General features: G+C 40.1%; 2 protein-coding genes and 1 long non-coding RNA gene across 6 annotated transcripts; all 3 read left to right on the top strand.

The window, feature by feature from the left end:
* The first annotated feature begins 10,566 nt into the window (after positions 1-10,566).
* Positions 10,567-11,179, top strand: LOC116416243. Its single transcript, XR_004226740.1, has 2 exons — positions 10,567-10,823; positions 10,906-11,179. It is a non-coding gene; the product is annotated as an uncharacterized LOC116416243 (long non-coding RNA).
* Positions 11,180-14,303: 3,124 nt separating this feature from the next.
* On the top strand, positions 14,304-17,554 carry LOC107981527 (filamin-A-like). Of its 2 annotated transcripts, XM_016987555.2 has the most exons (6): positions 14,345-15,220; positions 15,298-15,678; positions 15,753-15,972; positions 16,061-16,300; positions 16,375-16,518; positions 16,844-17,554. In XM_016987555.2, the coding sequence occupies exons 5-6, from the start codon at positions 16,490-16,492 to the stop codon at positions 17,172-17,174; spliced, it is 360 nt and encodes a 119-aa protein (XP_016843044.1). In that variant the 5' UTR covers positions 14,345-15,220; positions 15,298-15,678; positions 15,753-15,972; positions 16,061-16,300; positions 16,375-16,489; the 3' UTR covers positions 17,175-17,554. The 2 variants fall into 2 exon arrangements, 1 of the variants encoding a protein (XP_016843044.1); XR_004226743.1 differs by lacking the exon at positions 16,844-17,554 and having other exon boundaries at positions 14,304-15,220; positions 16,375-16,480.
* A 2,736-nt stretch (positions 17,555-20,290) lies between these two features.
* Positions 20,291-24,169, top strand: LOC116416244. 3 transcript variants are annotated; one of them, XM_031923935.1, is made up of 4 exons: positions 20,291-20,545; positions 21,596-21,748; positions 22,174-22,868; positions 23,529-24,169. In XM_031923935.1, the coding sequence occupies exons 1-4, from the start codon at positions 20,503-20,505 to the stop codon at positions 23,886-23,888; spliced, it is 1,251 nt and encodes a 416-aa protein (XP_031779795.1). In that variant the 5' UTR covers positions 20,291-20,502; the 3' UTR covers positions 23,889-24,169. The 3 variants fall into 3 exon arrangements, with proteins under 3 accessions (XP_031779795.1, XP_031779794.1, XP_031779796.1); XM_031923936.1 differs by having other exon boundaries at positions 20,292-20,545; positions 23,884-24,169; XM_031923934.1 differs by having other exon boundaries at positions 22,174-24,169.
* Positions 24,170-26,135: the final 1,966 nt, after the last annotated feature.

A 26,135-nucleotide genomic window follows, 5' to 3' on the forward strand; every position in this document is an offset into this window, starting at 1 on the left:
AGAATACCACGTTGTAGAGGACAATTAATTGAATATGTAAACAAAGTTTGAGCGATATCCTAAGAAAATGAATATTCCGGTGAACTACTTTAAGTGCCGCCTATACGCCGACGCGCCGCCTAGCGGAGCACCACGACGTGGCGAGCACGAGGGAAGCTTGTAAGCTTAGTCACTTTCGTGAATCAGTCACGGCCTGGCCGCCAGTGCAAACAGACCTAGTCATCTCGTACATAACTTAATCTAATCTAGTCACAATTAGCACTCAGTATTATCATTACCCTCTTTACCCTGTCTATTCGTCCTTTCCTACCTTCTCTCCTATCTGGGAGCGTAGAAGAAGAGATTCAACCATCAATTTCTAAAGTGGTGACCCGGTCTTAGAACTCGCAATTCGCGAGTCATCGCGCGACGCCATTTTCAACGCCGCGCCATTTCGCGAAACCTCAACCGTGAGCTCGCTCTCTTCAGAGCTCGCCTCGGCTTCCTCGCCTGGCGGCCAGCAGCCTTCGCTCATTTCGACATTTTAGCTCTCATTTCGTCTTTACACCGACAAACCTACGTCTCTTTGCGCGGTCCTTTTCAGCCGCGCGATAACGCTTTTATCACTTCGATGATTTCACGTTGCGTGTCCGCCATTTTCAGCCCGCGTCGACGCTTTTAACCGCGCTGCGATCCACGCACAGCCGCAGAAAACGACTTTCACTGGCTTATCCACAGCCGGTGGGACCTACAAAACACCACAACATCGGTCTCGAGACCAGCGAGCAGCGTCAACAACAACACCATCATCGACGCATAGAAGCCGCGCCAACGAACATCAACGCACGGATGCATGTACGCCACGCCAGCCAGCTCCATCGCACGGACGGCGGCTGCCGATGCCACGGCCATCATCACCGTCTCCGGCGCCTCGCAGTTTTACCACTCTCGCAAGGGCCGAGTCGCTTTTTTCCGTCGCGCCCTTGCGAAACCTGTCACTCGGCGCCGGGAAGGCCGTCGCGTCGCTCGTCCGCCTAGCTGGCTCGCTCATGCGCAAACAGAAATTGCTGAGTCGCGCATCATAGCGCGCGCCGCTTCAGCCGAACAGCTTCGGCGACGTCATCACCAACATCATCAGCAACAACATCGCCAGCGCGCCGATGTCGCGTCCACCGTCAGCACGGACAAGCTGCTCGAGGCTCAACATCGCCCAATGCAGCATTAGCAGTAGTCTCGCAGCTACGGACGCCAGCATCACCGACATACGCCGTTGCTTCACGCTGACACCGGCCAGTTTTAGCCGTTCTAGTATCGCGCCAGCTCATGCCGAGGATACGGCATGTCGCGCGCGCGTCCCACTCTCGTGCCTCTTCGCGTTTTGCACGGCATAGCGAGTAGCCGCACGCCTCGCTCACAGCGACAGATGCCGCGCAGTCCAGCACATGGCTGGGCCAATCGCCGGAAAGCTTATCGCTCCGGATTCTGCAGCCATCGCAAACATCCGATCGCCGTAGTCCAGCACGCTCATCACTAAGCGGCTTTACTGCATCCAGCAAGCCGTCCCTGCCAGCAGCGGAGTATCCTCTCGACGATGACGCAGTGCCTGATCGTCGATCTGGCAGCAGCAGTCCACCACGAGAGCGTCACCTTCAACCGCATCTTTGGAACCGACGTCCTGGCATATCCCAGTACCCGAGGATGCTCAGCGAAGAACGCCTTTCAACGCCGACAACCCAAGGCTCCGGGTCGTCGGCCTCAGCCGAGTTTGACAACTTCGCCAAGGGCAGCCCTGAGGGTAAACTTCTCACCCCTCAAGCCCTTACGCCAACGATACCTGGACTATGCGCAGCAACCTCCGAACAAGGACACTGCAGCCCAGGCGGACATCATTTTTCTTTTTTTTTTATTTTTCGCCCAGCATTACCGGCCATAGGCTTCTGTAGAGATATTTCTGGGCCCAAGTCCATCCAGCCAATAAGGACCTGGCGACTCTGGCCCATTACCACCATCATCGTCATCGCAGCCTCCCTACTAAAAATATACATATGGTAAATCACATATCTAATCACATTTCTAATCACATGTTTTATTATGTGTTTTATTACATGTATAAACATATATTCTATCAAATATCAAATTGCAAATATAATCATATGGTAAATCATATGATTATTTTAAACCGATTTGATATATAATTTAACATGTGTTAAACACGTAAAAAGACATGTAATAAAGCACGTGAATATGCAAAATTTTGCATGTAGAAATTTTACAATAATACACGTGAAAAAACATGTGTCAAAATACACAAAATAATATGAATCCAAATATTAATAATATTTATTTTCTATTTTTTCATCATTAAAAATTATAATTATCTTAAAAATTATTGTAATGAATATTCGATTGTTATAAAATATAATTGTGATAGTATAATAATAAAATAACGATTTTGTTCTATACTTTATATGTGCAAATCCAGAAAAAAACCGGACACTTCAGTGGGTCTGAGTGAACAAATTTGAAATTTGAGATCAGACCTACCCGACCAACTTTTTTGGGTTCAAAATACTGCATTAATTCCTCCAGCTTGACGGGTCTTTGGTCCACTGATCTGAAAATAAATAAAATTCAATTAATATGATAAATATGTAAATCAGAATAATTATTTTTAAGTAGTATGGCGCAAAATATACTTGTAATTTTTGTACAAATTATCGATTTTTGTGGCTAAAATCTTGTCCATTTGCGCAGTTTCGGAGGCGGTGAGAGAAGCTGTCGAGGAAGATGCTGCAATTCCTACAGCATTCGGTCGACGAAAATCCATCATCTGCGGGCGTGTCGACAATCCTTGCTTCGGTGGTTGCTGTTGCTTCGATGTCGACGCTCGTTGCTCCTGCAACCTATGATTGAGAGTCGGTTGAGGCTGCGACGCAGAGAAACCGTTATTGTAGGTTTGCCACGACGACGACGATGACGACAACGATGCTTCGGGCTGCGATGATGACGGTGGTGGCACTAATTTAGAGCGCTTGTCCTTCTTCTTCTCATTTTTGTTCTTCTTGTCCTTTATATTCTTCTCTTTTTTATCTTTCTTATTCTTCTTGTTCTTCTTGGCGTGCGGTTTAGGCGACGGTGCAACGGCCATTTGGCCAGCGGACTGAGCGAAGAAGCTCCTTGAGGGGGTGGATGGCATCAACTTCGATATCTTGGAATGTGCAGCGGACACTGGAATTGCTCCCGTATTCTTCGACATTTTGCTGTCAGAAGAAATAATAAAGAGTAAATTTCGACGATTATCAATAAGGTACCTAATGGGAAGGATGATATAATATCCTAGGCTATTATCCTATTATTCCGTATTGAAATGAGTAATCGGTCGAACCATCGATCAATGGTGCAGGACCTCTCGCATGAGCACCGATAAATTTCATCAGATTCGCGTCGATGTGTTTGGAAGAAGCTGTTCCACAGTTTTCCGCTCTACGGTTGGCAATTTGTTGCAAGTGCTGGCTAGGCTTCCTGCATAATTTTCGGCAATACGACATATTGCTTTCGTAAGGAAAAGCTGAAAAAGAATCTAACGCCCCGAAAGCCCTAACATCATCGGCAAGATGCAACAAAGTATCAATATTGTACGACAAAAATTCTATACCATACACGTCAGAGGCTGTTTGAACGAAGAGCTTGATGCAGTTTTCAGCGAAAGCTACAGATTCCGGTGTAAAATGAGGATTGATTAAAATTCTTATGGATGCGTGAAGCAGAAGAAAATGCAAATAAAGAGCGGGATTAACTAAACCGTTGAAGATAACAGGAGCGGTATATAGAAGCAACTGTCTTAATTCGGTGGCTTTAAATTTGCCATGGTGGTTAATGTCGACTGGTTTTCGCGCAAAATCTTGCGGGCAGTAATTTTTTACTTGCTCTAGTCGATCATCGAGGATTCGTACAAGATTTGCGTCAGCGATTTTAGCGGTTTTGACGAACCTACCATCTATTAATCCTTGAAAAATTTTCCCCATTACACCTAAACAGACGAGGTGCATATAGTCGAAGACCGTACTCTTGACCAAATTTATATGAAGACTGAGATCGATTAGAGGGGAATCTATACCTACGCTATGGTGATCCGTATCCAATTTTTCAAGGTATTCGTCTTGTGTACGAGGTCTATGATCGACCCCCGTATACACCATCACTCCTGGACGTATATTTTGACCGCGAACCCAACATCTCGAACACGGAGCCCTAGAACTATGCGAACGGTGACCTAACGAAAACGAACGAGCAAGAGCATCGGCGACAAAGCACCTCAAATCAACGGAAAAGTGTTTACCCATGAAATCTACACCGCTCTGAATAACCTGACGCACATTTCGATTAAACGGTTGAAAAAAATCTTTCGCACTCGTTGGCTTTTTGTTCCCTTTAAATACTCCGACGATCTCTGATGCAAAACGATTACCAAAGTTTTCTATTCTGATTTGAATCGGTCACAAAGCGATCTTACCTACTTTATCAAGAGAAGCACCGTCTGTACTAAAATCTATTTGGATATGCTCTTTCCGAAAATGTGTGGGAGTCGAAGACAATATCTTTAGCAAAGCCTGCTCTACGCCAAAATGAAGGTACTCGCCTCCAGCTACTTGAGTGATAGGGGCAGAGTAGTTTGGAGTTTTTAAAATAGTTCTCGGGTCCACGTGTATACTCGAAAAACAGCCGTGTGTTTTTATCACTTGCATGATAGCCCTGATCTGCGTGTGGGTCACGTTCTGCTCCGCAAAAACTGTAGCTAGCCTATCTTCAAAATCGTGTACGCTCTCTATACCATCGCATAAAACCGATTCACATTCACTCTCACTCTCGTCGCGATCACTCTCATTCGGGCTGTTAATAACCCTATCATTCGCACCATCATCCAGACAGCTCGCCGGACGGGGTTCATCGAGATCCGGCTCGTTCGGGCGATAGACGGGGGGCTCTACAATGGCGGTGCGACGATTCTGAACCGACGGTACATATTCGCAAGCTCTTTCATATAATCTTAATATTTCGACTCTATACGCAGGCGAACAATCTTGCAAACGCTTCCTACTGCGCATAGTTAAAATTCAATGCATATTTCAAATCAAAATCGTATTTCCCTATAATCAGCGCAGCTTATTCTTTGAGGCGGTTTACACAATCAGCAGATGATGAACTCTACCTCTTGGCGTAGCCCAGATCTTGCAGTAGTAGCTGGAACTCCTGACAGCAACTTGGATGTTGTGGTCCTCTGCAGCTTCTTTATTTCAGCAAGCTGTGGAAGCAAAATTAAAATTAGAATATAATTTATTTATATTGTATATAAAAAATACATATAAATGCAGCTGTACAGGTAATTTTGACAAAGAGATCCTCTAAAACAACTCGGTGAAGAAATTACCCTCGCCAAACCAATATGCGGGCATGGATCTCTTTACAAGTTTACAATTAACTTGAATTAGTAAAAATAAGTAATATTTTCAGATACAACATTCATTTTTATATCATCTGTGCAAAATTTAAACTACCTAGCTTCAGCAGAAGCAAATGGCATGAAAAAGTGTCATAACATGTCCCATGTCGACAACCAAAAATCTTTTACTTTCATGCCATGGGCTTTCTATTTCAGTTACATAGTTCAAATTTTACACAGACACTAGATTAAATATGCTGAAACCGCTAACCATATTAAATTTCACTGAAACAAGTCAGATGTAATCTTGACCCAGAGACCCAAGCCCGTATTTTGATTTGCTGACGGTCATTAGTCCAAATAACTATCAAGGATTTTTTTCTTATCAAAATGACTTACAGAACTGTTCTGCAATCTATTTTTAGGTGTAGAAAAGTATAATGGTTTTACATGTCACCTCAGAATAAATTAACAAAAGCACTGCTTAACATATATAATGCACACCTAAATGTGAAGATAAAAAATATATCTCGAGGTGACACGCAAAGTAGTTATACTTTTCCACACCTAAAAATAGAATGCAAAACAGTTCTGCAAGTTATTTGGATACAAAAATCCGCCTCGTCAATTTTTTCATAAAATCAGCCACGCCAATTCAAAATACAGGCATGGGTCTTAAGGTCAAGATTACAACTAACGTAGTTGAGTAAAAATTAATATGGTTGGTTGTTTCTGCATGATTTATCAAGTATCTGTGCAAAATTTCAACTAACTAGCTTGAGCAGAAAGCAAATGGCATGAGAAAGTGTCATTACAAGGGAGTAGCTGGTACGGATAGTCCAAATCTGAAAATCTTATATTTTCATGCTGTGTGCCTTCTGTTGCAGCTAGGTAGCTGAAATTTTGCTATTTAAAAAATTATGCTGAAACTAATAATCGTAGCCATCATCACAGGACAGTTTCGCTTAAGCCCTTTGATCACATATGTGGGCACGCAATTTCACTGGTTAGACGTTGAAATCTACCTCTTGGCGTAGCCCAGATCTCAGCAGTAGCTGGAACTCCTTGCAGCAAGTTGAAAGGCCACTTGTTGTCCTTGTAAATTGTGTTGGTCCTCTGCTGCTTCTTTTCAGCAAGCTCTGTAAGCACAATTATAATTATAACATACTTTATAAAATAAGAGGAATAATAAAGGTAAATAAGAGGAAGTTTTTAGAGGAAAGATTGTGATTTGAATTAGGAATAGGCGGAATACAATATTAATTGAATATATAATATATAATTATACGGGAACATAGGATTAATCCTGCTTACCTCTCTGGATTTCCCTAGGGCAGCTGCGATGCGTGCAGGTTGATTCTGATGATGTTGCAGGATCGACAATGTGCTCAAAAACAGAAAGTGGCAGAGAGATTTAGCATCAAGTATTATAATATATATATATATATATATATATATATATATATATATATATATATATATATATTGAATATAATGAATAATGAGAATGAGAGGCAGAATGAGATAAAGTATGAGTGAAAGAGATATATGAGATGAAATTATTATGAGAGAATAAAGCGAATTAGAGAGAATGAAAAACGATTAATAAAACTCAATGTCCAGAGAAGTAGTCGCAAATTGTAGGCTGCTTCTCCCTGGACCTGCTGGACGGCTGGACACCGCGATGAAGAATGCAGGTGAGCAGCCTCTTCTGGAATCTGCAAAAAATACGAATGCGTTGAAAAATTCGAAGGAAACCGGAAAGCTAGATTATCACGGAAGAAGCTATGCACACGCGCGCGATTTTTCTAACCTGAAAATCGGCGTGTATAAACAAATTATCTAATTTTCCGAATAAACATATAAAAATAATATATTAAACTTACCCAATTGAGTTGATTAATCGGTAGCACTGGTGATTGTCGAGTGTATTTAACTGATAACTTTTGATAATCAATGATTATTCAGTGTGACAAGATTTTTACTGTTAACGCACGAGTCGCAAAAGCAAAAAGGAACGTTTTTCCGAGAATCCGCTATACTTGATCCCTCCACCGCTCGCTATAGGCGCGAGCCGGGGAAATCACAGATATATGTGCGCGTTTCAGAATTATATAGACTCTGCTGCTGTAAAGCTCATCGTGCGAGAGAGGAGAGCAGTCTATCTCTTTCTAAAATGGGTGGAGCAAAGGTGTGGCGCGTGCACGCAGACGCCCGATTGGAGATGCCGCGAAATCGTTGCAATTCAAAAAGTTTTTAAATTTGTAACATAGTTTTATGCAGTGATTAACAATTATTTATAAAAAAAAATTAAACTTGTATCAATTTTAAATCGAAATTTGATGCAGTTGCGCGAAAAAGCCGAATCGTATATGCGTATAAAAATATCACGTATATGCTTATGTACAATCGTGTGTTCGTTAAATGTGAAAATGCCATCAATATATTATTATTACAATTTAGAGCGGCAAAAATCCCAAAAAAAGTAGCGGGTTGATATAAAAATCGATTCACCTGCACCTACAATATAAAAAGAAAAAAAAATCCACAGAATGTCTTTGAACCCATTAGCCGCGATTAGCTGCACGGTACTCAGTCCGCTCGGACACTTTTTTCAACCTGGGATCTTACGTTTGAAACTTACATATGATCAATAAGGGCGCTAGAGCTCGAGCATTTGTTTATTTATATGGCTTGAGCTGTTAAATTTAAACTTATAAGCATAAAAGCTCAAGTTGAAGAAATGCCAGTATTGATACATAAGTTTATAGCAATACTGAAATCGATTATTTCCGATAACATTGCAGTAAACCTTATAATTTATAACGCAGGAATCCGTAAAAAGATTAAAACCGTATCTTCCAGAATTCGGCACGTGCGCTGACGAATGGCTGGCACAATGCCGCCACGAATTTTTGAAAAATGTCATTACACGTGTCGACAAAATGCCCTGGATATGCTGCACTCGTGCCGAAGTTTTGCAGCACGCCGTGCCGCCAGGAAAATGCATGCGTGCTTCATAAATGCAAGCGTCATGCCAGCCCGCCGAGTCGTCAACGTGCCAGCATGTGTGCTGGCACAATCGCGCCCGTGGCGAATCACGGATTTCTGCATTTTTACGGCACGATACGAGCACGCGTGTTCCAGCATGCGTGCTCCCGGATTGACGAAATCGGGCAGCACGACGTACCGTCACAATACCGACACATTGCTAGCCGAAATCGGATCCCCCGGGGTGTCAACTTTTGCTCACACTGTGTAGGCAGGCCGAGCAGACAACTTGACGTCACGCGTGCCCAGCACGCGTGTATGCATAATGATGCATTCGTGCCGGTGTCATACAGCCGGCACTCATGACCGTCATTCTGACAAAGTTTCATGCCGTCGCAATGTGAGCACGCGTGCTGGCACGCGTGCTGGCACGCTGTGCCGCCAAAATGTCAACATTATGACTTCCCGAATAGCAGGGAAAAAAAATTGTTGAAAATTCCAACGAAAGATGTCTTGGGGACGTCACAATGACGGCATGAGCGGCCAGCATGCTCGACCCCAAAATGCCCGGCACGCGATGTTATCGAGGTACGCACGAAACCGTCCTCTAGATGCATAGTATCTCCAATAAGCTGAAATAAATAGAAGCTGGCTTAAACACAAAGTAACAAGCTCTTTTGCCACTCAGAAGAATTAACAAAATATTATGTAAAATGAAAGACTTATCTGATAACAGCAACAGGTTTACACTGGGAGATAGGGCTCTCACTATTTACTCCTTTGCAGTTTACTAAAAAAAAAAACACTTGAGAAGTTGCCAGCAGTGTAGAAAATATCACAATGAACTTTTGGACTACGGGTACGAACAACAATCACCGCACTTTGTTGTCAATAACGTAGTTGCGAATACGCGACGCAACGCGGGTAAGAGGTTAGACGCATAGCAGTGGATGCCATGCATGTGTGTGTGTGTGTGTATGATTTACCATATGATTATATTTGCAATTTGATTTGACCATATGTATATTTTTAGTAGGGCTCGCTTCATCCAGGCTCAGCAGCTCTTATCAGCACAGCCCTGCTGGAAAAAGTGAATAGAAATCGATTAAAGTCGATTAGAATTCACCATTTAAGTCGATAAGATTTTAATTAAGTTGAATAGTGAACCTTAATTTCACTTTTTGCATTAGAACTTGATAAAACGTGATAAAATACGATAAAAAAACGATAGAAGTCGATAAAACTCAATACGGAAAATTACAATTAAAATCTATAGACCATGATCTTCTTGAAATTCTATCAATTTCAATTGTAATTTTTCATATTAAGTTATATCGACTTATATAGATTTTTATCGTATTTGAATATTAATCTTAGAACGAGTGAAAGAACTCAGGGTGAGTTCCAACAAAAGGAAAGGGTTGAGTGAGTGAAGGGTTCTTTTTAATTAACACACATGATTTCGCGGTACACAAAAAGCACTTACTTTGGCGTAAAAACCCTCACGGTTTAGAGGGAAAAGCCTCAGCAAGTGTAAGCTTTATTGAAAATAAGAGGGCGTTGAGCAGGCCTCGTCGTAGTCCGCCGCTGCTTCCGTCCTGGTCCTGGAGGTCTGGAAGCCGGGCCTGGGGAGCGAAAGGATGGTTCGCAACCGTGCACCAAGCGCGCCCCGACGTCTCGGGGAGCCAGACGCTTGGCACGAGGGCAACAAGGGGTGTTGCCGCTGTTCGCTCGCCCCGAAGGAGTCACGTACAACACGTGGACACCTTCGCTAACAAACCTTAAGACTATCGCCTCGAGGCACACTCACACACTCGCACAAATACACACACGCGAACGACGCGATCGCGAATTTTCCGCTAAACACTACCAACACGGCGCAGAACGAGGTGAACAGTGATAGCTCTGAGAAGAACAAGTCACTGGCTCACCGTCAGAAGAAAAAAAATCGAAAAGCGTAAGGAAGCCAAACGTGCGAAGTGCTAGGCAGTCCGAACAGGAATCCGCGCGCGCGGGCGCTTTTAACGTCGCAACGGAGAGCGAGCAGCGGCGCGAAATTCAAAAAGCCTAAATTTACACCTACACTACTTGAACGAATAAAACGAACTGAACAGTATTTTATCACGTTTTATCAAGTTCTAATGCAAAAAGTGGAATTAAGATTCACTATTCAAGTCGATAAGTAATCTAATCGACTTCTATCGACCTTTTCCGGCAGGGAGGCGCCATATCACGCATCCGCAGCCTCCCTTCCAGGCAAGGCCCCCTCTACAGGAAACTCATCATCGTTCCTCGGAAAGTCCGTCCTTGTCACTGGTGAGGGAGTAGCTGTGGCGGTCCCCTCCTACCACCACAAGGGCTCCTAATTACATTTTTTGAATTAGTTTGAAGTCGCGTTAGTACGTTGTAATCTGTAAGTATGTCAATTATGATAAAGATTAGATCTTAATAGTAAGAAAATTGCTGTTAAATGTATATAACTATTTTTATTTGAGGAGTCCTGGGACTGAGAGCTCTGCAAGTGAGAGGGAGTGTTGGATTATGGCTGATGCCATACGGCACTTGCTACGCTCCACTAGTTGCCTACAGCGCTGTGCGCATGCGCGGCGCTACTCGACTCTCTGCCCGCGTGCGGGGCCCCCCTCCGCCGGTAGTTCGGCGATTGTACTCATAGAGAGAGCACGTCGACATTCTTCGTTTATTCGTTTTTCTCTACTAGATAGAAGTCCATAGATAGTTTCTTAATAAAGCCTCGGTACTTAATAGTCATTTCTCTGCTGTTGATTTCGACCACCTTACCCAATAACTCCATCACTATTAATTAAATTTTTTGAATTAGTTTGAAGTCGCGTTAGTACGTTGCAATCTATAAGTATGTCAATTATGATAAAGATTAGATCTTGATAGTAAGAAAATTGCTGTTAAATGTATATAACTATTTTTATTTGCTTAGGTCTGAGCGTCTCATGCACTAAAATCCAACCTTCTTATGGGTATATATCGATAAGTACTATTATGCTTTTAAAATATATTTATTTTCAAAAATGATTAACAATTTATAGATTATCAAAAACTTTAAATTTGTAAGATATACAATGTAAATGTTATAAAAATAAATTAGATGTTCAAATAACGAAAGATGATAGTTACATGATTATTGAAAGAGGAAGCCAAATTGAATTGATTGGTGATATACAAGAGAAAGGTATTACAAATAATTTAATCGTTATATATATATATATATATATATATATATATATATATATATATATATATGTGTGTCAAATCGAAGATCAAACATTTTTTTTTCTTTAACTATATATATGTTATACCTATCTTATAATCCATTTAAACCTTAAAAATAAATCCCGCTTTCTCACAGTTTAAATTGAAAGATAATAACAAGAACTGCTGATAATAACAACATCTGCTCGCTCTCGTGAAGTGATGAACCCTCAATTTATCATAAATTAAACTCCTTTGTCATTAAAATATTAAAAGTCAATACAGTATAGAGATAGATATTAGAACTAGATATAGATAGACTAGAGTAAGATTAGACTGGACCATCTTACACAATAGACTGGAAACATAGAATGAGCCTGCCTCATGTTCTCAAACTGAACAGGATACATGTCATAGAATAGAATAGAATAGGATAAATTAGAAAAATTATCACATATCAAATCCAAACAACATACTTATTGCTAATTAAATCAACAGGTGCTGACATGGATGAGTTCCGTCAAATCATTCTGAGAGAGTGGAATATTTCCGAGGCCCAAGAGGCGCCAGGGGATGTTTACAACGAACCAACAGTCACGCTCTTCCGAAGACCGGATGGATCCTTGTTCTTCTGGAGGACGGACCAACAACTGAGACGATTCGACGAGTCTCTTTCCAAAGAGGAGAGAGCTCAGATTGAAAGGTGCTGGCCAGCCAGCGAAAGATTCTTCGATTTCGAACTGAATTATCAGCAGGCGTATGTCACGAGACAAGACGTACAAGACATGATTGATGGCTAAACTCAGACAATTCTTGGCAGCATTCAAGAAATGGTTAGACAGCTGACAACACCTGATCTGGAGAAAATCAAGGGTTCTGCACAAGCTCGTGCTAAGCCTACATCCTCAAAGGAGAATGATACTTGCTTCGCAGATCTCACGCACCCAGCTGGTGAGACAGCCGCAAGCTCGCGGAGCGCAGGCCGGCCAAAATCTGTCCCCAAGATAGTTCGTAATGAAGTCATCCCAAAACAAAACCAGCTCCGGTTCACCTCGACTCCGGTTACTACCTCGGCTACAAACACGGTTGACAGGGATGATCTTCTGTCGATGAACATAAATCTTGGTACGTCCGTCGAACAATCTAACCAGAGGAACCACGGCAGATGGGACTTAGAAGCAGAGGATCCCTAGGACTCAGATTCTGAGAGTAAACAAACATTGGGTGCGAAAGGTTCCTTTGAGAAAGGATCACGTGATGGTAACGCTCTGCTCAAAACTGGATTTGCAGGAGATGGAAGATTCGAAAGTGAATCTCAGAACTACAGAGATCGAGTAAATAACAAAAATAGAATATATAATAATCCTAATTATGACAGTAACCCAGCGGCGTTGATCAATGATCTGATTGAGAACAAAGTCAAAGTACTTCTGAATGAAAAAGAAAAGAGTTCAAATGACAACAGCCTTTTGAATTTATCTGAACAGTTAAAAAACGAAATCTCCGGAAGAGATAATCAAATGTTCAGAAATTATAAATTAACCTCGAGTTGTAAATTTGAAATGTTTGAAGATTCCTTAAAATCCGAACTCAGGATTAAAAAATTACTGTATATTGTAGAACTAGTATCTGACAATTTGCACTTAGAACAAAAGGTCACAGATGACAAGTTCAAAGTCAGAGACATAATCATTAATAGAATAGATACAGTTTATTACAACAAAATAATAAATCTTTCTGAACCTAAAGAAGTTCTAGCAAAACTAAAAGAAGTCAAACGATACGAATCACGTATGACTACAATCACAGCTCGAGACGATCTTTCAAAAATGATATATCTTCCTGACAAAGAGTCAGCTTCTGACTTTTATGATAAATTTCAAGAGAAAGTTAGAGCGTTTGAGAGTATACCAGATGCTGGTGAACTCGCTGAAAAGGATAAAAGAGACTATTTGATTAAAGCTGTATCGGAAGCAGTACCTGAAATAGTAACTGCAAATGCCTTGTACAAAGCGGCGACGTCCAAACCAATGTCATGCGGAGAACTGAAAGATTATCTGTCAAATGTCAAATCGAAGATCAAACTTTTTTTTTTCTTTAACTATATATATGTTATACCTATCTTATAATCCATTTAAACCTTAATATTGGTGAAAGTAAGATTTCGACACCCATATATGTATATATATATATATATATATATATAGACATTATAATATTATACGAATAATATTATATTATTTTTTAGATAATAGTTATCTTCTAAAAGTTAAATCTTTCGATCATATAAAATTATGGAGTGAAGAAATGGAACTAGAAGATCTGATTATTGGTTCTGAAATTTTTATCATAAAGGTAACATTTTTAAATCATCTATTATAAAATATTTTGGTTATTAAGTAAAAAAATGAATTTCTATTTGAATACCAAATTGATTTATTTACATTAATTTCAGAATATGATTTCAAGATTAAATTCCAAAAAAAATCTACTATCTAAATTGACTATCTACAGATGAACTGTCCTTTTTTAATTATTTACAATACTTTTATATAAATAAATATTTACATTTTTTATACTTAATTTATTATTTATCAATACAATATAATAAAAACCAGAATTTGGGGGTTGGCGAGCGGAGCGAGCAGGGGGGTACCCCCATAGTATATATATATATATATATATATATACTATGTGTATATATACACACACATATACACACACTAACCAATACTAATCATGTGTGCTATGCTCTATGCATTTTTAACTGTCACGGCCCTAGCGCGCAAGAGACAATGGTGGATTAAGGTATACGTTTAGAGATTGATAGTTGAATCTCTTAGGAGATAAGGTAGGAAAGGACGAACAGACGGGGTACAGAGGGTAATGATAATACTGAGTGCTGATTGTGACTAGATTATATTAAGTTATGTACAAGATGACTAGGTCTATTCGCAATGGCGGCCAGGCCGTGACTTATTCACGAAAGTGACTAAGCTTACAAGCTCCCCTCGCGCTTACCACGTCATGGTGCCTCGCTAGGCAGCGCGTTAGGCCGCTTGTGGTGAGATCCGTGAACTGTACGATTGACTTTCGCGAATCGATATAAAAAAAATTTCTATAATTGCGGAATCATTTGTAAAGTTTGCAAATGCAAGTCCGAAAATTGTGGGAGCCTTAGTTTATTTATAAAAAAGAAAAAACCTTTCGAGTCCCGAGAATCCCTATATTCACGAATTATTCGTCAGGTGCTACATAGCCTGGGGGTGAAACTAACACCAATCGTTTGCAAATTAATTGCGGATTATGCAAATAAGCTTGTTTTTACATAATTCGGCTTATAAGTTAAGTTATAAATTAATTAAATTAAGCGAGTTCAGCTCGTCTAGTCGGCAGTCGGCTGGATAAGGCGGATATACATGTGCTCATGTTTTCTGTGCAACCTCTTAGACTCACCTCCAAAGTGCAAACTAGAATGTGTAAATAATGACGAAAGTATCGACCAGAAATGCACAGATCCTTGTTCAGGCTCTTGCACAGTTTGCCACGTTGTCAATCATTCGCCTCTTTGCACATGTATGACAGGTAAGTATCAATGCACAGCTTCAAACTTCTATTTGTGTTATTTTTACTAGACTACAAATATGTTAAAAATATTGTAGCACAAACACCAGTGAAACCATGTAATCTATCACCTTGCGGTTCCAACAGCATATGCCATGAGAATAATGGGCAACTTATATGCACATGTCAACCAGAATTTCTTGAAAGTGCATTAAATTGCAGACCCGAGTGTCTATTGAGTTCAGAATGCAGTGCTGCATTAGCTTGTATTAATCAGAAATGTCAAGACCCATGCATAGGTGCATGTGAAAACAACGCTCAGTGCAAGATTATCAATTGCAGCGCTGCATTAGCTTGTATTAATCAGGAATGTCAAGACCCGTGCATAGGTGTATGTGAAAACAACGCTCAGTGCAAGATTATCAATTACCTGAGTGGTATCACTAGAGATCCATTCCATCAATGCTACCAAGCACCTGGTGAGTTTTTTGGTAAAAAAATAAATAATTTGAGGTTTTACATAAAATAAAACTAATAATTTGGTATCCCGTAGTTGAATCATAACCAAGCAAAGATCATTGCAATCCATTGCCATGTAGACCCAATGCACTGAGCAGAGCAATAACCGATAGTCCAGTATGCACTTGCATCAACAACTACATTGGCATACTACCAAATTGTAGACTAGAATGCTTGATCTATCCTGACTGTACAAGCGACAAAGCTTGTACAAATGAACAGATATTCTATGCAGCTGTCCGTTTTATTATCAGGTATGTGACTGCAATTTTATCTGGTAATAAAATTTTAAAATATTTTATTTTAGTATCTGAATATAAGTAAATTAAAAACAATTTTTAGCAATTTATCAGGTAGACCTCTAGGATTTGATTGTGAATCGGCAAATGAAGAATCTGTATCTCGTAGCCTTGCATCAACTTGCTGCTCAGAACGATGATCGCCAAAGAACTTGAACGATGAATTTTTATGAATTGGCTGACTACACTATTATCTGAATCTTATTATGATTCAGTTACGTTAAACAGATTTTTAAGGGCAAAGCTTTATGGAATCATGCATTTTTCGTATCTATACTTGAAAGTCGGCATTTTTTTTATTGAACAAAGGATGATTCGAGATGGACCTTAATATATTTATGTATTTCTTTTATATAGAATATAACACTGTACGTCGTCCCGGCGATGGGTGACGCGCACTAGCTCAAGGTCGTGCAGTTCTCCGAGGGCAGCATCCAGCCGGACAAGCCGTACACATTCCTCGTTCGTAAGAATGGCGCCAAAGACGAGCTCGACGGATAGGTACAGTATTATGCTTAAGCGCTTTCCGAAATTGAGATACAGCGCGAGAAAGCTTTTGTTTATTCTGCGCGCGGTATGATTGGCAGTGCGCAAGAAGTACAATCGTTCGAACGCGACTTTAATCGTCGCGAGTTATTATATAAGTGCGTAAATTCCGCCTCGAAAATAAATGATCCGTGATTTGTGTAATATACTCTCTCATTCCGTCACTTGAGCGAAAATAGCTTGTTGCGCGTTTTTCGGAATTTCATATCTCTCTCGCGCGGTTACCCAGTGACCGCATCATTTTGATAATTATTATTTTCAACGAAAAATACGATTACAGATGCGTCTCGCCGAGCAGCATCGAGGACGACTGCTTCATCCAGTCGATCGACTCCGAGGAGTACTCGGTGCGCTTCATGCCGCGCGAGAATGGCATCCACAACATCCACATACAGTTCGATGGGGTATACATAAACGGCAGCCCCTTCCGCGTGAACGTTGGTAAAGTCGATGCCGACCCGGCGGCCATCTATGCGCATGGCTACGGACTGAAGGACATCAAGACCGGACAGAAGACAGACTTTATCATCGACACGTGCAACGCGGGCGCTGGAGCCCTCGGTGTCACGATCGACGGACCCAGCAATATGATTCTCTATTTTAATCACTGAATTTTTTTTAATAGATGCCGCACTAGGTACGGTGTACCACAATATTAATTGATTGAATTGATTGAATTACCAAAGAATCTAGATCTATCAGCTAATAATTCAACAACTGCAAATTAGATTTTATCAATTCTTTTGGAAAGCTTTTATTACGAATTTGTCAAACATTTCAGCCGAAAACTTATCTAAATACAATATCCTGTATTTATTGAAATTGGTCAGCACTTAATGTTGAATAACGTCGTTAATAATGTTCTGTAAACCTATACTTCTTAGCTAATTTTTTTGTTGAAACTGTACAATAAAAAAATCGTTTGGTTTTTATTTGAAATACAAATAAATAAGATAAAAGCATCTAAGGAGTTATTGATGCTATGTCAACATGATAAAATGATAGATTCAAGCGTAGGCTGTATTATATTCATACCAAAAAAATAATTCTTGGACACCGAAATCGATACGTGCGATACATAATTATAATCCAGCATCGAGTGATAGCGATATAAACCTACTTATTGCCAAAAAGTGTAAGAAGAACTGTTAACTATGTACCAACGCTTTAGAAATGTTCTTCAAAATATCCGAAATGGTACTTTTGATTTACTAATACGTCAATAAGTTTCTGCAATAAAAATAAAATTATTGAATATTGTACATAATGCATTGAAAAACCGGTTTTTAATTGGTCGAATAATAATTTACTCATAAAATAGAAATCTTGTTTTACGTACCTTTTATAAATATTTTTCCTCTTGTAAAACACTAAAGCTGGTCTGACTTTTATTTTGCTTCCTTTTGAATGACATATAATGTTGTTTTTCAAATTATTTAGTTCTTCCCATTGTCCATCGTTCAATCTGATAAATGTATAATAATGTAGCAAGTCACTACCATGATCAAACGCTACAAGACCAACTAAATTGTATTCTTCATTGCAAAGATTTAAACTGATAGGAATGCTATTTAGATTACACTCCATGTGTCTGTGAAAGAGAAAATTAGTCTTTAATTCAACACAAAAATAACTCTTTGTTTTGTAGTTTACTGATGCTTCTCTAATAGTGCATTTGTAGCATTTTTTATTTTTTTTTTTTTTCGAAAATAAGTTTGTAAGTAATGTTGTAGCTCACTAATTAAATTTCCATCCATTTTAAAATTTATGTTCACTGTTTGTACGTTATATTCTTGTGTGTTTTCATAACTACATAAGCATTCAATTGCTTTCTGTACACAATAATTATCTGCCATCACTTTGTTAAATAAACGGACAACATTGTCTTTACAATCAATTAAAAGCCACTTGGGTGTTTCAGTTTGTGAATATATCTTTGGTTGAGATTTACAGTATTCCATTCTTTCGGTATAATAAACATTCCTAGAGTAAGATTTACTGTGTTTGTCTAGAATTTCAAAAATATCATCATTTTGTGATTTAAGTATTTCAAAAATTAATTCTCTAAATGAACTTTGAAAACAGTAAGCCGCATTAAAGAGTTCGATAATACTGTCAATTGGGCATGTATTGATCAATTTAATGTTTTGCATGGATAATCTTAAAGGAGGCAAAATTGATCCGTTTTGTATCAATTTTTTGCATTGGTTGTAAATAAGAGGTATATATGTTGATGAAGATGATTCCAATGAGCTTGTACTCTCATTTATGTAGCATCTGCTAGTACGGCTCTCATCGACACTATTTTCTGTAATCGAAGCCACTTTTTCATCACATACATTAGTCATTGTTTCGTCAACTTCCAAATTATTTAAAAAACTTTGATTCGTATCTAACATTTCATCTCTTTTTTTTCAAATTCAGATTCTTGAAGATTGTCATCAGTAATTTTTTTTTTTTTCATGACCTGGTGTGCATTTTCTTGACTATTGTTCATTGATATATTTGATGTATTTTGCACTTTAATAGGAGATTCTATAGTAGAAAGGTATTCATCTGATAGTGTCACGTCTAATACATTTGAATAGATTTTTTTAGGACTGTCACATATTTGTAAACTTTCCAAATCAACATCAATAAAATTATGCTGATTTTGTTCATCTGTACTGTTCTCCATTTTCTCTTCAATTTCTTTAGCATGCATGAAACCAAAATTAGTTAAACAATCAATTTTTTTGTTATCACTAAGCACAAACTTTTCCATGATTATTGGGTAAGGAATCGATTGTTTTTTCCTCATAAAAAATGCTTCAGATCTTGTTGAGGTACCGACATCCAAATATATCTTTCATCACATTTGTCCACGAAGGAAACGTGTAACATAATGACTTAAAATTGGTTGTTAGTTCAGGGCAATGATAATAATTGGCTTCATCTGTAATTTCTGTATCCATACAACTTAATTTCATAGCTTCATCAAATATTTCATCAATAAATTATGTTAATTCATTACCAGAATGGTTAGATTCTGCGTCAATGCGTGTAGTTTTAAATTCAGTTGATTGACACTCTGAAGCAAATTTGTCGAAATCATATTCAAACGATTGAAATATCTCATTCAATAACTTTTTTCTTCTGGAACATTCAGCTTGGATTACAGAGCTTTGTGAAATAATAATTATTGACATGACAATATGCTTAAACTGCTGTACAGATTTAACTTGCGTTAAGTATCCTATGCATCTCAAGTAGAATACAGTAACATTAACGTCAGCTGATTTCAAAGGTTTCCATCGTTTTACGGCATGCATCAGATGAGCTACATCATGCCTGTAATAGCACATTGGTAATAAATCTTTGTCAGTACTGGTTGGCTCACTAATTTGATTCTTTAAAAATATATAACACTGTACCCGACACCGACGGCAGATCCCTCGCGTCGCAGCGACTCTAGAAGCGCTCGCCGCCAAAACCACGTGATACGGCGCTGAGCTCGGCGGCGCTCTCCGCTCGCCGCCTCACTCTCTACGAGATAGTCGAGCTGCACGAACGCCTTCGGCTCTTGTCCCGCTCTGTCTAAGTTTAACCTTTAATAATAAAGTTACGCTACGCTCTATTACTTGATACCCTGTCTTTGCTTCTTTATTTCGTGCAACCTTATCGCGTCCGGATCCTTATATACCGACAGGTTATGGGCCCAGCATGCTTCCACTGCGCGAATTAGTGAAAAGTGACACGAAAAAAAAAAAAAAAATAGAAGAAAAGCCAAGAGAAGTCGAGACGAGTTGACACCTGTACAAAGACACGAGAACGACCTAAGCTGAGAGACAAAAGAAGGAAGTCACGCAGCCAACAAGCAACACGCCCCGCTGTCCAGAGCCTGAAGGTCAGCACTCGATTCCCTGGTAAACGGTGAACAAAACAAAGGCAAAAGTCACGATGGCCGGAAAATCCTACAAATGGGCAAACCCGCAAACTGCACGTAAGTACGCATAAAAATAAAAACGTGCTTATGAAACTCGTGAAGTAAAATCAGCCGTACGCGAGTGTATAAGAAAAGTGAAGTGAACAATAAAAATCGCGAGATAAAAAGCCGCATTAGAAAAGAAAAGGCGCGAAAATCGCGGAAAAGAGAAAGGCGCGAATCAGTGTTGCATCAGTTCGGCTTGTCAGAACTCGAAAATCCGAACGCGCTTAAACAAAGAAAGTCGACCAAAACAAAAACGCATTTCCGAGAAGTTCAAACGAACAGAAACGCGCGGTAAAAATTCCCGGTACGAAGCAACAGGCGAAAGAAAGGGGGGTTGCTAGGCAACCGAGCCAACATGGCCGCCTCATCTCTCTCCTGCACGTAAGCTATACGGAACGGAGGGAGAGCCGCCGTTGCCGCGCTCTCGGCTCACGACGACGACGCGCAAGTTCAGGCGCACGCAGAAAAAGACGACGCTAGTTTAACCTGGCTCGTAATAGGTTAACACGCGCGTGCATGAAAACGGAGGGAGAGTTGCGGTCATTACAACCACTCGTAGCGGAAACGATACACGGACGCGCACACATACATACGTGCACAAAAAGTTCGCGCTGAGTCAACTCAAACGTAAAGTGAAGTCAATACAAGATTGTGCGCAAGCGCACACGAATTCACGTGACCGCTCACTTGTTGCGCGGCAATTTTTGAATTTCTTAAACGCACACCTATGCATCTAGTGCAAGTCTGCCTGCATGCTGCACTGTTTACAGACACCGCGCAGGTGGGGCTGCTGATGCATGGGTAAACTAAGCAATCATTTAACGTATTAAACTAGCAGAAAATCATCTATAAAGAAATTTAACGCGATAAACGCGAACGTCGGCTTTCGCATCTAGTGTAAGTCTGCCTGCGAGCTGCACTGTTTACAGACACCGCGCAGGTGGGGCTGCTGGTGCGCGAGCTCACTCTGCAATAAATTAAGCGAAGAATTAATTCAACACAACAACTCTGGTTTATCAAAATAAATTAAGTTTGAATATTAATTACAAAATCTTTCGACAGCACGTAGCACAAGTACTGACTGGGATGACATACGCGCCAAGATTCTGGAGTACTACGACCTGAAGGACAAAGAACCAAATGAGAGTTTCTATCTTCAACTCTACGGCGGAGGCGTTTGGTTAATGAATTCTAGGGACGAAACACTCCAACTAGGTAATGAAGTAAAGTCATAAATAACAATATTTATATGTAAGTCTACACTTGTACGGAAAGTTTGACGGGCTACTAGCCAACGTAACGTACGACACGAAGTCTGTGCGGATCTGTGAGAGGTTTAACACGAACCCACGAATGTGACTTGGTACGTGCGCACGTACAGATACTTAGTCAGTGTCCCACGCTCAAAAACTAGACCCTCACACAGATCTGCCAAACCTGCTCTCGTGCTTAGTGGGTCTCGGACTGTGGGAGCCGTGCTTAGGCACACATTCCGCAAAAAGAGACTAAGTCGGTTTGGGAACTTTGTCGAAAAGTGACTGGACCGACAGCAAGGTGGCCCGATACTTGTGCACAAAGTATAGGGAGCTTTGCAGGGGTATCCTCTCAACCGCAGACTAACGTTTTTTGTATATTTACAGACATGAACATCCTCAGTTTGGAAGAAGCAGCCAGACTCCTGGAAGTGTTGAAAGCTACAGAGGATCGAGTGGTAGGGTTGAGAGGACCCGTAAGCCACTACAGCGACGCAGGGAGAGCAGGAGCCACTACGTCCACGCCCAGGGATGACGACCAGACATACAGCATGAATGAGATCACCAAGCTGTTGCGTGAGAGCACCATGACTCAAGTCAAGCTCAGCGAAAGGCTGGTAGAAGGAATGAAGTCCCTCGTGGAGGAGAATGCTAAGATGAATCAAAACTTCGAAAGGTTCACAACCAAGATCAGCGGAGATGTACAGCAACTGATGAGGTCCGTTGATAGTCTGAAGCTCAGAGGGCAGGATGGACAGGCAGTAAAAGATTGGCAGGAGAAGCCAACTCTTTCAGCCAACAACAAGCCAAGCATCGTCAGCTGTACACGCCCGGCAGAACCGATCAAGCTGCATCCACGAGGACGCGGACGTGGCTTTCGACCAGCAAACCGCAATCCGCTCACGCTCTTGGCTCCTGGACCAAGGGAGTTCGGACCTGCTGAACCCAGGTGCTCGTCCACACTAGTGGCCGACTCGTACGAATGGAACGAGAAAAATGAAGTAAGGAGAGAACAGTCGCCATATAAAGATTGGCGCGTTGAATCCGCCGAACGTCTTGGAATCGCGCTCGACGATTTGAATGTAAGTAGACGTTTTTCTGATCAAGACTTAACGCAACTGAATAAGCTGAATTTGTTCAAGTCAATGAACTCAGGTAACACGAGTATAAATGACGCAAAATTGAAACAGATTAACATCACGCGAATGTACAAGTTAAAATTAGATTCGGAATTTGCCCCCTTTGAGGATTTCTTATTCTCAGAGCTAAAGTCGCGAAAACTGTTCTACGTCTTCGAAAAGAACAATCAAAGTCTGATCTGTCCAGATGAACTCGAACACGATAAGAATATCATACGCGAGATAATTCTGAACAGAATTGATGATAAGTATCACCTATACACGATGAACATAAAAGATCCAGTTGAATTACTGGATAAGATTAAAGAAATTAAAAAGAATGAATTGAGAATTAATGCTCATACAGCCCAGAAACGACTCTTCAACTTAAAGCTCAACAAAGATAAAGAAACGGCCTTTAACTTCTGCTTGAGGTTTGAAGACCTCGTAAGAAAGTATGAAAGTAATGAAGGCATAGAAAAAATGAGCGATACGGCAAAGAAAAGTCTACTGTTCAACGCAGTAGAGCAAGCCTACCCAGAGATCATTACGGCAGAGAACGTTTCAAGCCATGGTACGGGTAGGAAATATACTTACAATGAACTAAAAGATTTAATTTTCCAGATTGACAACTCGAAGCAGAGAACCCCAGAAAAATCAGCCCTGCTCGGATTCGCAGAGGAAAGAAACCGTTCCTCTGATGAAAGACCCAAAAGTAGGGAAAGGCCCAACAAACGGTGCGAGCGATGTGGTAGCACGGCGCACTTGTCCAAGGACTGCAAGCACGACGAGCCTAAGTGCTTTAACTGCAATAAGTTCGGGCACATCGCCGTAGACTGCAGTGAACCACGGAAAGGGCCACCACGAAAGAGAGCGACTGATCGCAACAGAAGTATCTCTCCAAAGAGAAAGCAGAGGAGAGAGCATAGCAGATCTCGATCAAAGTCACCTTTCAGACGACCTGGCACTCCTGCAAAAGAATAACTAAGGGTCAGCCTGGAAACGATGTCGAGGACAATCGGGAGGGAGTGTTGGAATATGTGCACGATCTCCCCCGACACCGACGGCAGATCCCTCGCGTCGCAGCGACTCTAGAAGCGCTCGCCGCCAAAACCACGTGATACGGCGCTGAGCTCGGCGGCGCTCTCCGCTCGCCGCCTCACTCTCTACGAGATAGTCGAGCTGCACGCACGCCTTCGGCTCTTGTCCCGCTCTGTCTAAGTTTAACCTTTAATAATAAAGTTACGCTACGCTCTATTACTTGATACCCTGTCTTTGCTTCTTTATTTCGTGCAACCTTATCGCGTCCGGATCCTTATATACCGACAAAGTTGTACTGTTTAAAAGTCATTTTATTAAATACTAAATTAATTGCAATTTGTAGTGCTAAACAGCCATCTGTACAAATTCCCTTTGGAATTTTGGCACCATTTTCTATCCATGTACTCAAAAGTTCTTGGATTATGGAAACAATGAATTGATAGGAGACCTTGTAGGAGCGGTATTATTTTACCTGCTAATCCAATCACCAACACATAATAAAATAAATGGACTTACTTTTTATGCCATTCTTATAAGAGTATTTTTTGACAAGGCTTCCTGTGGCATCAATCGATAAAGGCAGCCTTTGGTTTTGTACTTGATTCCAAAATTGTAGCTGCTTATCAGTCCAATAAAATATGTGGAATGGATTGACTGAAAACTTGCGGATATTGCAGTATGTGATGAAAGTTCTGTTAGATATTGATAGAGATTTCACTTTATTATATCCGATATCTTCATTTTTGGCCTCTTCTCTTATTTTCCTATATTTTAAGGTTGTATCCAAATCAGCAGTTTCATAGGTAGTTTTTGCAGCACCAATCAGCTCTCATCTATAATCTCCAGGTAATTTGTTTAATAAAATAGCTTTGATTTTTTTTCTGTTTTCACCAGAAATTTTTTTTTTCTTTGTGTGTGGGATAGAATGCGTAGAAAAGGTGTGTACAGTTATTTTTAAGTCTTTTTCTAAACCTTCGATTAGATCACTTTCACCTCTTATCGTAGTTTTGCAGTCACTACACGTACTACTAAATTTGATATTTTCTTTTGTAATATAGCCATTTCTGTAATCATATGCACAAGGTAAGCCTTGTGTTTGGACAATTGCTGAATGAAGATTAGCAATCCAACTATCTGCTTTTTTTTGTCGAGTAATGATTTAATCAATTGATTTGCTGGTATTGTTAAATTAAAATCAAGTGCATCGCAATTCAGTGGGTTCTCATCAGTGTTAACAGCATAATCTGGATCCTCAGCTATGGCTCTTTTTCTTTCATTTTTATGTGTCATTAGTGCAATTCCAAAATGATTTTCCAGAAATTATTTAATCTGATGGCGATTATTATACACATATAAGTGAAGTGAACTGGCTGTCATACTCAATCCTAAATTTTTCTTAATCTCAAGCCATACTGGATGTTTATTACCCACTAATTTATTTTCATAAAAAATAGAAGGCCATTGTGTAAGTTGTGATTGCAAATCTTCTGGTTCAATTTCCGGTTTTCGAGGCATTTTGTCTGTAACATGCAATGACATTGAATAGAAAATTATAAATTTTTTTCAAAATGAAGTTTCTTTCAGACATTTTATACACAGATAACCTTACAATAACAGCGATGAATCAATCTTGTTTATACACTATGAGCTATGAGCTGTTTGCTTTATTTGTATGACACACATATTTATCTGCAATAATTAGTTGTAAATACATTATATGCATATATATCACCTATAGCATTGTCACTGGTGGCTCTACTAATGCATATTCGAACACTTACAAATATTGCCCATTCTTAGTACGTGAATAAATTTTGATCAGCATGACTATTGTGGCGGTCACGAATCGAGCGCACGGCACACGGCGCAGCTGCGTAGCGTACTGCAGATGACTTAGTTTCTGACCTTCTCAATGTTCTCTAGCTGATCAGGATATATTCACATCAGGTGTGCATATGCCGCTACTTGAAAACTGGACCTTGAATCATTTTGATAGAAAAGTATTCGATTTTATAGTCAAAATAAAAGTATTTTAAAATTCTTGGTGTTTATAGAGATCTGTACATTTTTGAGCAATAAAATGCTATTAAACAACGTTCTTTAAAAAAATTACGCAAACCATAACCTATAAGGTACCGTCGAATCATGTTTTAGCAAAAAGAATATACACGTGAAAAGGATGGGTAAAAG

This window comes from Nasonia vitripennis (assembly GCF_009193385.2).
Source record: "Nasonia vitripennis strain AsymCx chromosome 2 unlocalized genomic scaffold, Nvit_psr_1.1 chr2_random0002, whole genome shotgun sequence".
Lineage (NCBI taxonomy): Eukaryota > Metazoa > Arthropoda > Insecta > Hymenoptera > Pteromalidae > Nasonia > Nasonia vitripennis.